General features: G+C 35.8%; 2 protein-coding genes across 4 annotated transcripts in view; both read right to left on the reverse strand.

Moving 5' to 3' along the window:
• Window positions 1-6,920, reverse strand: part of LOC116002460 (potassium transporter 5-like) — a 12,814-nt gene extending 5,894 nt beyond the window's left edge. Inside the window, exons 1-8 of one of the 3 annotated variants that reach the window (XM_031242604.1) lie at window positions 6,065-6,920; window positions 5,477-5,975; window positions 5,269-5,399; window positions 5,080-5,185; window positions 4,262-4,365; window positions 1,209-1,458; window positions 830-1,049; window positions 485-733 (exon numbers count right to left, since the gene is read on the reverse strand). In XM_031242604.1, the coding sequence (XP_031098464.1) occupies window positions 485-733; window positions 830-1,049; window positions 1,209-1,418 (679 nt within the window). In that variant the 5' untranslated portion in view covers window positions 1,419-1,458; window positions 4,262-4,365; window positions 5,080-5,185; ... (1 more) ...; window positions 5,477-5,975; window positions 6,065-6,920. Of the gene's footprint in view, window positions 1-484; window positions 734-829; window positions 1,050-1,208; window positions 1,459-4,261; window positions 4,366-5,079; window positions 5,400-5,476 lie in introns of all 3 variants that reach the window. The other 2 variants (XM_031242605.1, XM_031242603.1) reach the window with 2 other exon arrangements.
• A 2,132-nt stretch (window positions 6,921-9,052) lies between these two features.
• LOC116002461 (potassium transporter 5-like) lies at window positions 9,053-13,222 on the reverse strand. The gene is made up of 8 exons (XM_031242607.1): window positions 13,019-13,222; window positions 12,332-12,551; window positions 11,961-12,209; window positions 11,539-11,577; window positions 11,136-11,449; window positions 10,799-10,913; window positions 10,441-10,695; window positions 9,053-10,191 (listed from the first exon to the last, which is right to left on the reverse strand). The coding sequence occupies exons 2-8, from the start codon at window positions 12,378-12,380 to the stop codon at window positions 9,167-9,169; spliced, it is 2,046 nt and encodes a 681-aa protein (XP_031098467.1). The 5' UTR covers window positions 12,381-12,551; window positions 13,019-13,222; the 3' UTR covers window positions 9,053-9,166.
• Between the last annotated feature and the right edge of the window lie 234 nt (window positions 13,223-13,456).

Genomic DNA, 13,456 nt, shown 5'->3' on the forward strand with positions numbered 1-13,456 from the left:
TATTTATTTATTTATTTATTTATGAATTGAATACAAGACTACTTACTTACCTAAAGTTCACTTTTGGCTTACAAAAAAAGTTTACTGAAGGAACTGACCTAAGCATAGCTCTCTCTCTCAAATACAAATACCAAGAAAGGGATTCCTTGGATAAGTGGACAAATGCTAAAAATCTCCTTTCATTTCTCTTTTAAGGCCTTTGTCCTACTTATAGTATCAATCCTCCAGCCTATCGAAACTCATGTTTTTATTAACCAACAACACATGCACTTTGTTGGCACTATATATATATACATAAATGTGTAAAATTATAGACCATATTGCGCATGAGAGTATATACACATAAATATAATTAATAAGTGATATTCTATAATATACTTTATTTTTGTACAAATATAGTTGGATATTATAACTTTTTTTCATAAATTATGCAAAATATGCTATTTTCCCATAAAGAAAATAAAATTCAAAGGTTGCTGGGTACCAGAGACGCAAGGAGTGAGAACTCCATCGCCGATAACCATGGAAGTCGCAAGCATGGTGACTAGGAACAACACAGTTTTAATAAGCATACTGGACTCCAGCTTCTCCTTTATCTTCTGTGCCCGTTTCAGCTCATTCGAAGGTGTCTCCAGCCTGTTGTTTGACAGCTCTATATCCTCGGGCTCCTGGTTCGGCCTCAGACTCACACTCATATGCCGACACATCAGCGAATACAGCGCAAACGTTCCACCTGAAAGTTATTATTGTTCAGCATATAATATGTAAATAATGGTTTATAACAATATAATACAATGACTTAAGAATCTATCATAAACTAGAGGTATACCGTCGCCGTTGTCATTTGCCCACAAGATGATGCAGACATACTTGAGCAGAGGTACGAGGATTATGGTGTAGATGACGAGGGACAGAACCCCAAGGATGTCATTTTTGTTGTTGATTTTTGTGAATGTGCTGGCGTACACATACAACGGGGAAGTCCCGATGTCGCCGAATATCACCCCGATGCACTGAAACGCTAAATGCAGCGTTCTCTGCCAGTTATCCTACCAAGAAAGTGTCACGTTGAAAAATTAGATACAACTTTAAATTATTGAATTTTTTTTGCCAAGAAAAACACTCGCAGCCCTAAAACCCTAATCTGTGATCCTTTATGATTCACCACAATCTGTGTATACATGATCTCTATGAAGTCATCTACTTACCCTAGAGGAAGCATGGTGATGGCTGGGAGCGAAAGAAACTCTTCCAGCTTCCAAACTCAGGGAGTCAACACGACGCAGTTTTGACCAGGAAACCTTTCTATCTGCGAGTCTGGTAGTGGTATTGTTTCCTGCAGCCAATGTCTCGCCGTCATCAACACTTGTCTCGTGATGATCATCTGTATGGCCATGGATTGTCGTTTCATCCGCCATGTTTTTTAAAACAAGTGCAGACTACTGAAATGCACAGGATCTGCAAATTGCAAAGTGCCAGAGCATGGTTCAATAATATGCCATTATCAAGTTTTACCTAAATAAATAAATAGATGTTTACATTTGGGAAGAACCAAAAAAAAAAAAAAAAAAAAAAGAAGAACAATCAGTACAATTGAGGGAAACTGCTAGTGAGAAACAAACAGGACAATTGGGGAAACTGTTAACATATTTAATAAACTCAGCAAGCTAACCTTACTGTCATAATGGTATTATATTGAAGATAGTTCAGTTATTTAAAAAACCTTTGGAGGTTACCTGGGCATCGAGTTGTATTTGTCTAGAAGTTCAAATAATTTAGTTTTAGGATTACTTTAGCTACACGCATTCAAAGCACATATAGAATATAGCACAGCAGAATGACAATTAACCATTAAAAAAGCTACACAAAGAAGATATGACAAACATGTGCTTCTAGTTAACAAGTTAACAACTCTGCTAATATGCATATGCCCCTAGAGACAATAAAAAAGAAACATTCTAAATTCATGTTAACAACTGAAAATTGTTCAGGAAATAAAATACACATAATTGTTAACAACTAGACATGGGAGCTCAAAAGATTCCAGGTAAAATATTTAATTTTCTGGAAAAGAAAAACTTGGCGTAAACTTTTCAATATCTGAATATCTAATTTCTAAACACACACACACACACACACACAAAAGAACTGTTCAACAACAAATCCAAGAATAAGCCTCAAAGGAGATATAGGATTTCCTGAATACCACTCGAAGGAGAGTGTGAGGGCTGAGAGCAGCGGAGAGGGCTGAGAGAAAGATAGAGTGAGAGATTGAGAGGGGGGAAGAAAAGAATGTCAATTTTATAGTTCTAGTGTTACTCTAATAATAATTATTAAAAAAAACTAAAACAAATAATAATAATAACAACTATAGTAATAATAATTATTGTAGTAGTATTAAAACAGCAGAATGCGGTTACCGGAGAAATCAAGAAGAAGCCTCAAAGGAGAGTGTGAGGGGTGAGAGCAAGGGAGAGGGCTGAGAGAAAGAGAGTGTGAGAGATTGAGAGGGGGGAAGAAAAGAATGTCAATTTTATAGTTCTAGTGTTACTCTAATAATAATAAAAATAATAATAACACTAAAACTAATACTACTACTACAACTAATAATAATAATAATAATAGTAACAATAGTGGTAGTAGTATTAATAATAGTAATAAGAATAATACTAACTATAGTAATAATAATTATTGTAGTAGTAATAAGAGTAATACTTTATATTATAATAAGAATGGAAATAATAACAAACTTTGTTCAAATAAATTAAATGTCAGATTTTAGTATATCATTTCAGGAAATATGTTAGGTCATGTGAGATAGCATAAAATGGGGTATTTGCTTTTACTGAACTGAAAAAAATTATATACCAAACTGCCATCAGAAATGGGCATCATCATATGCCAAACCTTAATTTTTAATGTTAGTCAGCATATACATGTGAAATTTAATCAATATGCAACAAAAAGTCAAACCATCTGGTCATCAAGTTAAAAAAAATAATAATAATAAAAAAAATAAAAAAATAAAAAAAAAAATTACTTCAAACTATTATAAAAGTTGATAACCAAAGGCTATTGTGATTGTAAAACAAGGCATTAGACAAGATTTCTTACCACAGAAAGTCAGAAACAACTTAATATGAAAATTTAAGCAGTTTTGGTAAAATAATCTTATTAGATTAATTTATAGGGACTTCAAATTAGGTATATATTTTTCCAGCGAAAAAACTGAAAGAAAACTAAATTTGACAAATTGAATTTCAAATTTTACTATATCATTTCATAAAACAGGTTATGTATTATCATAATATCATGTGAGATAGCATAAATTATACAATTATTTAACCATATTATATAGATTGACATGTAAATGAAAAATGATTTTAATATTCTTCCATAAAACAACTAAAATATAAATAAATTTGACCAAACAATGTCAGAGTTACTGTTTGAGAAAAAACATTAAGTTTTCTCATGTGAGAATGTGAGATAGACTGATCAAAGTTTTTTTTCTACTTATATGAATACACACACACACACACATTGGTAAAGGAAAACAAAGTTATATTTAATAAAGTACTCAGGACTTTGAAGATGCATTCATGTTGGAGTTCTAAAAATTGGGAATTTGCTTTTAGTGGATTGAAAAAAATTTATATCCAGAACTGGACATCATCAATTCATCACATGACAAAAACTTAATTTTAAATGTTAGTAAGCAAACACATGTCAACCTTAGGTTTGAAACATAACAAATTACACATTAATATTTGGGAAAAAAAAAAACTCATATAAACTGATATGTTCAATTAGACAGTCTGGTGGACTGTAAGACAAAGTGATAGATTTTTCTAGTTTAAAAAGTCTTTTCAAATTATTTTTGTTTGTATGCAATTTGGATCAGATTGTCAGGTATTGGTGGTGTTCATTTCAGTATGCAAAGAACTAATGATTTGCATGGATTAGCATTGCAGCATTTTACTTTAACCAATAAAAAAGTAATTTATATTATCCATGCAGAGGTGGAAAGTCACCATCTTAGAGTGTTAGAGGCCACATCAGTATATAATTATATATGTTCAGTATATATTCTATCTTATATTTATTTTTCTTACTACCACAACCTCAGGTAAAGTTCAATCAAAAACGAAAATCAGCTAAAGTTCAACTCAAAAAGCAAATGAGGAAATTAAAAGGATCAACCATTATTGCAGGCAAGAAGAAGCAACAAACACCTAACAAAGGTAAAGTGTCACATTACCTTCAACTGAGTTAGATTAATGGAACTTATAGTGCTGATATACTTCATATCTCTTTTCTCCTTGCTTGGATATGATTTATATACCAAAAATAAAACCCACATACCTGCACAGAGAATAATATATGTCAGATGTAATGTTATCTACCATTCCAATTTTAATAAATTTATGATCCTATCATGTAGAAGATGCTTTGGTTTTGGTGTTTATTTCTGATATTGTTTTGATGGAGTAAGGTCCCTTTTCTCATAAAATCAAAAAAAAAAATAAATAAATAAATAAAAGTGTTCAATTAATCAAAACATATGCAAATATTAGTGTTCAATTTAACAAATTCTATGTTTACACTAAAAGCATAAATATTTTTAAAATACACAAAAAGAAAAGGAAAACTTAAATTATATGATTGATACTGCATAGCCAGCTTTATACTATTGATTAACATTACCATTGTTAGATATTAGACCGCTGGTGAAATATTATTGTTAGCCAGCTTTAAATTATATGATTGATACTGCATAGCCAGCTTTATATTATTGATTAACATTACCATTGTTAGATTTTTGACGGTGCATCACACTGGTGAGATATTAATAATAATAATGATAATAACAATGAATAATTGAGTATGATGCCTTGTCGATCAGACAATTAGATCTGTTAATTCTACATTCTGAGAAAAAGTCTTTGAAGAATCATATCAGCAATGAATTATTTTAAAGTATTGGAAAGTGGAAATACAAAATGACAAGCTTAATTTGTGGTATAGGCAACCAAACATTAGATAAAATAATAATTAAAAATTCATCTACTCGTGCACCTTCCTCCAAAAGGACTTGCAACAACCAACAGAAATGACGGAAAAGCATGCCTGAAGATAATGATGATCCCAGCTTTTGATATACGTATGCTCTGCTGCTCCATGGCTTCATGAACCAGGAAAAAGTGTAGGAAGATAAACTAATCATCAAGTAAGAAAATCCAGAAAAGGGTGTGTGGCATTTCCAACCTGTGCCCCACCCCCCTTCAAGTGTCCACTCACAAGGGACTGGGTCCTTGTGCACTGCTTTTGTAAGCCCCACTGAAGATGCTCCTTTTCCAGTGGTATAAACAGCTCGCTGCCCTGTTTTCTCAACATACCTTTGAAAGAAGTTTCTATTGTTAAATTACCAGTCACTGTCAATACTCAACAATTAAGTCATTTTGAAAATTCTTACTTGAGAAATTTTGACTTGGCCGTCCCTGGATCACCTTAGAGAAGTACATTAATGTCACCTCACAGCCAATGTTCCGCTTCAACATTTTTTTTCTTGTCCCCCAAAACGTCTCATGACCATACATTAATGGGGCAATGGATTTAACAATATGAATTCCAGTACAAGTTTTTAAAAGTATAGGAAGAGAAATTAGTACTCTAACTCCTGCATTTTTCAGATGGAACAACTTGCCAATAGATAATATAGAGTAAACTAGATTGAAGAAGGGGGAAAGCAGCATGCCCTCTCTCCAATTCTTGGATCTTTTGCCAACTTCTCTATTTCTTCTTTGTCCTCTTGAGTTAATTTGTAAACTGAAAAGAGATCATGTTTCTTTGTGACATAATTTGCTTCAATAACAGTGGCAAACACAGGAAATCCATTCTAGTATTCAAAGACAAGTCAAAATTGTTTGTATATATCCCTATGACTTCCCGAAAATCAAGAGATAGGAAAAGGCCTGCAAATCAGAACAAACAATTTGAGAAACAAACAGGACAATCGGGGAAACTGTTAGCATATTTAAGAAACTCAGCAAGCTAACCTTACCATCATGATGGTATTGGAGATAGTTTAGTTATTTAAACAACTTCGGAGGTTACCTGAGCATCAAGCTGTATTTGTCTAGAAGTTCAAATAATTCAGTTTTAGGATTAATTTAGCTACAGGCATTCAAAGCACATATAGAACAGATCACATCAGAATGACAATTAACCATTAAAAGAGATACCACAAACATGTGCTTCTATTGAACTTTCATATAACAAGTTAACAACTCTGTTAAAATGCATTGGCACAGAAGATCTAGAAGTTCAAATAATTCAGTTTTAGGATTACTTTAGCTACACATTCAAAGCACATATAGAATAGAGCCCCACAGAATGACAATTAACAATTAAAAAAGCTAACACAAAGAAGTTGCCACAAACATGTGCTTCTAGTGAACTTTCTGTTAACCTGCAAAGACACCTAGAGACAATAAAAATAATAAACAACTAGCCATGGGGATAATTTTCCCCAAAAATGTCAAAACTACATTTTTCTGGAAATTTTTTTTTTTTAAGTAAAATGTTATAGATTTTCATGGCTAGAGGCTTTGACGGCGGCCTTTGAGCAGCGGACCGGCGGACAGCGGTTGAAGCCTATAAGGAAATTTAGGATTTCCTGAGTAGAGAGTTGAGGGAATGAGTGATTGAGAGGTAAGAGGCGACTCAAAGCTCAAGCGAAAGGGTTTGAGACTGAGTCTCTGAAACTCTGAAAGAAAGAGATCAGAGGTGACTCTCAAGCGAGAGGGTTTGAGACTGAGCAGCGATTAGGCGAAGGAGGAGTCACGGAGAGGCTGAGAGACAGTGCGAGGGCGCTGAGTCACAGAGAGGGGTGAACGGCGGAACAAAAGAATGCATTTTTGTTATTGTATGTTTCTGTTACTCTAAAATTCCTTTCAACTTTTATTATCGACTATTGTGGCATTGTCACATTTAGTCGTATTATTTTAATTTCGTCATATTATATCCATGACTTTAAGCAACTTCTACATTTAGTCCTCGACTATTACGGCATTGTCACATTTAGTTCTATTCTTGTAATTTTATCATATTACAGTCATAACTTTAATTTAATTGCCAACATTAATCTTTCATTAAAAATTCAATTATTTTACCATTAGAATTGACAAATAACAAATAAACAGTTGTTACACATATTGTAACTCATATTTTGAACACATTAGAAACTCAATGTTGAGAGACATAAAGCAAGCAAAGACTCATGATGTTGGTTCATATGGATGAATCTTGATGATTTTTTGTTATATTAAAACAATATTTGTGTTGTTTCATACAGTTACATTAATAAATCCTCGTTATTGCTCTATGGCATGAAAGTTTGGCTTCCTTTTGTTTTGGAAATTATTTATAAGGTGTATGTTTAAAGTTTCGTTGTGGGCTTAGACTTATAGATTTGTCATTTAAAGCCATTCGAATATGAACTACTCAATTGTTGTCTTTGGTTAAGATTAATAAGAGTGGGAGTGGTAGACGTGCCAACTCCAAAAACTTAGCTATCGTAGATAGTATTAAAGATAAGGAGTTAGTCATGTAATATATTAGCATTTTGCTAATAGTCTCAAATCCCACTTAAGGCATGCTTATAAGAATTTTAAGTTAATAATAATAATAATAATAATAATAAGGTTTAATTTTTCAACTTGCCAGGGATTGAGTCATAAAATGTATTGGCGACGTGGTCAGGGTACTTGCTGAGGTATGCAGCTTGGCTACAATATGTCGTCAGCAGTGCAGGACAAACAACTCACGAGAAAGTAATCTAATACCATTTCAGAATTTGGAAGACTATATTAGTTTAAATATAAAAAAATCATTTTTAAAACTTTTTTTGACTCAATTACCTGACCAACTCGAACATTAAAGTGGCCTAAATCAGCAAACATGGCTTCGGTCCTAGTGATGCACAGAACAATTCCACCAAGTGAAACCCACTCTTCTTTACAATTTATGCAGAAGTAGTCAACTATGTACTTGGGATTGAAGGCACGCAGGACCGTGATGTCATGCTTGAAAAGGTTGTACAGACCGACCCCACTTATGAAGGAAAACCATAGACACATTGTAGGCGCAAACGCATATCCCACTTTTAGTTAATAAGTGGTGTTTTAGTCAAATGAGATACTTTTAACCAATAATAATTAACAGTATTCTTAAACAAAAATATTTGATAAAGGTTTCTTTTTCACATCCTTTGCTAAGCTAGACTATGGAAAATATGGTTGATACACATATCTTGTGTATTTGTGTGCACCATACGTGCACTGTGCTAGCATAGATTGTGAATTGTGCGTGCGTATATCGTGCATCATACGTGCATTGGCTAAATCTCTCATGTACTCAAGCGTGTTGTTAAACTCAAACGCTTAGCATTCTTTTTATACGTAACCCCATATCCCCATGACAATCATTAAAACCAAGGCGACCAATAACAACATGTACGTACGAATGCTCTGCATCAATTTGTACAAAATCGTCAAAAAATATATACGCCGCCTTCAATGGGGATGGACAGTACATCACGAAGAGCAATGCAGCCATCCAAATGTTACTCTTCCATATCACAAGCATTATCGGATTCACCATGCAAGTGGTGATCACAATCATCACATACAGCAATTCATGCATACACCAATAAACCGTTCAACATTATATATATATATATGGGGTGTGTATTTGCGTGCATCTTGCGTGCGTAGGTCGTGCATTATGCGTGTGTAGGTTGTGCATCTTTTGTGAAATAAATTTATATAGATACATACAATTGCACATTGCATAATAATAAGCTAATTTATCATAATAATGGAAAAAATTGTGTTCATGCGTTTCAAACAAACAAATTAAACTAACATTATATGTTTGATTTTTAGTATTATTATATTTTTAAAGTTTTGGAGATAGATTTTTTCAAAAAAAAGCTTTGGATACATATTAAGATATATGTTCCAATTCAAAGTTTCATGCCCCCCTTCCAAACATTTAAAAAAAAAAAAAAAATCCACAAGCAAGCATAAAGTATTTTTGTAAGACAAGCAAGCTAGCGTCTTACATTAGTAGGTTTTATTAGTAAAGAAATGAGCTAGCAACATCATATTTCGTAAGTCATGCCGACTCTCAAAAGCCGATTCTGAGGAATCGCAAAAACTTTCTCCCCTTGCCTGAAATTCTTGCGCAGGAAACTGTAAACGTAGTTAACCACAAACTTCTTGAAAAACCACGAGTCATGTTTCGCCTCCACCGCCGCTTCTCCTAGCAAGTAAAACACGCCGCCCTGCTCCTTCGCACGCTGCACAAACTTCACTTCTTCTTCCCAACCCGCGGCCGCCACGTTGGTCCGGGTGGAAGAATGGGCCGACCTGATCACGTTCATTGACTGAATTGAGGCCGAGGATAGCCGCGCTGACACGTTTTCCAAAGTTTCCTCGACGTGTACGGTGGAGGATGAGGTTGATTTCCTGTTTGGCAAAGGTTGTTCGGGATGGGACGGGCCACCTACGATGAAATGTTCATGTCGGATGAATTCCGTGAGGTGATCCACCAACTGCCCCTCGAACTCCTTAGGCTCACTAATTTTGTCATTGTAGCCGTAACGGACCACACAGCGGAAAACACGGTACTCCCTAGGTTCAACTTGTCTAAACAGAAATCGTTCAGCCGGCACCACTTTACTAATGGGGAGATTCTTTATTGAAACCAAAACCACCACGGAATGGAGCGACCGGATATTGGACACAAAATGGGGGAAAATGGGCGGAATTCCTTGGACAAGCTCGGAGTAAAGAAGCATGATCCCGGGCACTCTTTTCACGTCGGGATTCTTGGCTAAATCCCTCACGTACTCGCTTGAAACCTTGTTGTTAAGCTCGAAGGCGTATCGTTCTTTGTACACGTAGTGCCATATCCCCATCACGATCATTAGAACCAAGGCGAACAACAGCGGCAGGTACCCGCCCTCCGTGAATTTGTACAAAACCGCTGATAGATATATGCCTTCAATGGCGATGAACACCACGAAGAACAATGCCACCAGCCAGATGTTTGTCTTCCATATCACAAGCATTATTAGAGTCACCATGCAGGTGGTGATCACCATCACATTCATCACAGCAATCCCTGCATGTCTCAACACACCATTCAACATCTAGTTTTTCAAAATTGAAATTTTAAAATGTTAATGTGAAAATATCAAAAGTTTTAGTTGAGTCTTCGTAAGTCTAACAATTTGGGATTTTAGGGTAGGACCAAGAATTTTAAATCGGATATAAAATATGAATAAGCTCAAACTAATAAGTCTTATAACCTAATAGGACTAACTCGAAACTGAACATGCTAACCGATTGAGAGCCCTAATTAGAATCTTACCATAAGCATGGCCAATCTGTGTCGTAGTTTTGAAGCCATAAGTGACTATGACACATAAGATCATGAGGATCCAATTCACCTCTGGGATGTAGACTTGACCTTCATACTTAGCAGAAGTGTGAACCACCTTTACCCTGGGGAAACATCCTAAACTTAAAGATTGAGAAATGATGGCAAACGCTCCAGATATCAGAGCTTGACTGGCTATAATGGCAGCCGCGACAGCGACAACAAACATCGGCCAATACAACGGATCTGCAACATGAAAACTTCTTGTTATTAGGTGATCTAATTGAAGTTTAAGTTAATAATAATAATAATAATAATAATAATAATAGGGTTTAATTATTCAACTTACCAGGGATTGAGTCATAAAATGTATTGGCGACGTGGTCAGGGTACTTGCTGAGGTATGCAGCTTGGCCACAATATGCCGTCAGTAGTGCAGGACAAACAACTCCCGAGAAACTAATCTAAATAATACCATTTTAGAATTTGAAAACCTAGATTAGTTTGAATATAAAAAAATCATAGTACTATTAACTATATTACAATGCAATATCTGTCCATAACTACTTTCTCAACTTATGGGAGTGCAACCGGGTGCCACTATACCACAAGTCTTGGCTATAAAAAATTATTTATTTTTCACTTTTTTTAATCAAATTTGAACTAATCAAGCTTGAGTCAATTACCTGAACAGCTCGAACATTAAAGTGGCCTAAATCAGCAAACATGGCTTCGGTCCCAGTGATGCACAGAACAATTCCGCCAAGTGAAACCCACCCTTCTTTACCATTTCTGCGGAAGTAGTCAACTATGTACTTGGGATTGAAGGCACGCAGGACCGTGATGTCGTGCTTGATTAGGTTGTACACACCTATCCCACTTATGAAGGCAAACCACAGACAAACTGCTGGCGCAAACGCATATCCCACTTTGTCGGTTCCGAATCGCTGCACGCTGAAGAGCAGCACCAGTATCGCAATTGAAATCCACATCACAGTTTCTGCATCACAGATCCCATTGATTATTATAATCCATAGTTTCGGGTTAATTTCATTTTTAGTTCTTCGCGTATAGTGGTAGTGATTTTACCTTGACCAAGGCCTTTGATCCCACTCACTGCAGAAAGAACTGCGTGCAAGAACATGTAGCAAATTGTTTAATTAGTAATGTATATATTATTGATGATATAATCATTTTTTATTTAATAAAAGAAGGGGGAATGAAATATATAAATATCATGAGTTACAGCTAGGTGTTACTCATGTTGCACTAAGTCCTAGGCGCTAGAGGAGCCTTAAACAGCCTAGGCGGGCCCTTATATAAAATGAAAAAATTATTAAGGCTGAGCCTATCGGATTAACTCGATCAAAATGGACGAGTTAACTCAGGCGAGTTAGGCATAGCCAACTGACTAGGCGGTCGAGTTGGCTAAATTAGGCTAGGAGGGCGCCTAGGCGGCCTGTCGCGTAAGTGGACGCCTATGAATTTTTGCAACAGTAAAGTGGTGGTACCTGAGATGCAAGGAGTGAGAACTCCATCGCCGATAACCATGGAAGTTGCGAGGATGGTGACTATGAACAACACAGTTTTGGCAGCCATGCTCGATTCCAGCTTCTGCTTTATCTTCTGCGCCCGTCTCAGCTGATTCGATGGCGTCTCCAGCCGGTAGTTTGACAGCTCTCTATCCTCCGGCTCCTGGTTCGGCCTCAAGCTCACCTTCGTATGCCGACACATCAGCGAATACAGCGCAAATGTTCCACCTATTGTTGAGGATATTATAATATATAAACAATGGTTTATATGTGATTATATGACATTATATAATACACAACGAACTAAGAATCTTTCATAAATTAGAGACTAGAGGCATATGCATATATACCGTCGCCGTTGTCATTTGCCCACAAGACGATGAAGACGTACTTGAGCATAGGTACGAGGATGATGGTGTAGATGATGAGGGACAGAACTCCGAGGATGTCGTTTTTGTTGTCTATCTTTGTGAACGTGCTAGCGTACACGTACAACGGGGAAGTCCCGATGTCGCCGTATATCACTCCGATGCACTGAAACGCTAAATGCAACGTTATCTGCCAGTTATCCTGCCGAGAATAATGTGTCACCACTTTGAAAAATTAGATACAACTCTTTTTTTTTTTTTTTACTATGGAAACCAGTAGTTACTTTAACCAACAAAATTAAAAGATAAATTAATTTAAATTATTCATAATTAATCAATTCAAATAAAAAAATTAATAAATCTCTATGACTAAGAGTAGAACTTAGAATATTGTGTTTGTCAAATCAACAACTCAAATATGTATATACTGTTGGGTTATCAAATTTCCAATTTGAACAATTTAGGATTATTTTGCAACGATATCATTTTCCGCCACCTAAAAGAACAATAGTTAATTGGCGGACTAGGCGATTTAGTCGGCGCCTAAGAGGCCTAGGCGGTCCTTCCCTAAGCAGCCTAGGCTGCGCTTGAACAACTGCCTAACCGACTGACTGTCTAGACCACTGATTATGGTGATAGACTGACATGAATTTTTGCAACAATGCTTACCCTAGAGGAAGCATGGTGATGGCTGGGAGTGAAAGAAATTCTTCCAGCTTCCAAATTCAGGGAGTCAACACGACGCAGTTTCGCCCAGGAAACCTTCCGATCTTTCAGTTTGGTAGTAGTATTGTTTCCCGGCGCGGCCAACGTCTCGTCGTCGTCAACACTTGTCTCGTGATGATCATCTGTACGGCCATGGATTGTCGTGTCGTCCGCCATGTTTTCTCCAGTATCTACCGACCAAGCTACTACACTGCGGGCGGTCTACGAGGTGATTTTGTTCTATTCCTTTCCACAACCTAAACATGTGTATATATATATATATAAAGTACAACGTTGTTTGCTCACAATCATGTGTATAATATATTAACAATTACATCAGAATTCTGACTTTTATCAATCATTAAGATAATTAAATTGGAATCTGCATTATAATATCCATAT

Source organism: Ipomoea triloba, chromosome 13, assembly GCF_003576645.1.
Source record: "Ipomoea triloba cultivar NCNSP0323 chromosome 13, ASM357664v1".
Taxonomy (NCBI): domain Eukaryota; kingdom Viridiplantae; phylum Streptophyta; class Magnoliopsida; order Solanales; family Convolvulaceae; genus Ipomoea; species Ipomoea triloba.

Coding starts and splice junctions, on each gene's coding strand:
- LOC116002461 (XM_031242607.1), bottom strand. CDS start 12,380: ATGCTCAAGTACGTCTTCATCGTCTTGTGGGCAAATGACAACGGCGAC. Junction 11,450..11,538: donor GATCAAAGGCCTTGGTCAAG/GTAAAATCACTA, acceptor TCTGTGATGCAG/AAACTGTGATGTGGATTTCA. Junction 10,696..10,798: donor ATTTTATGACTCAATCCCTG/GTAAGTTGAATA, acceptor TTCATGTTGCAG/ATCCGTTGTATTGGCCGATG.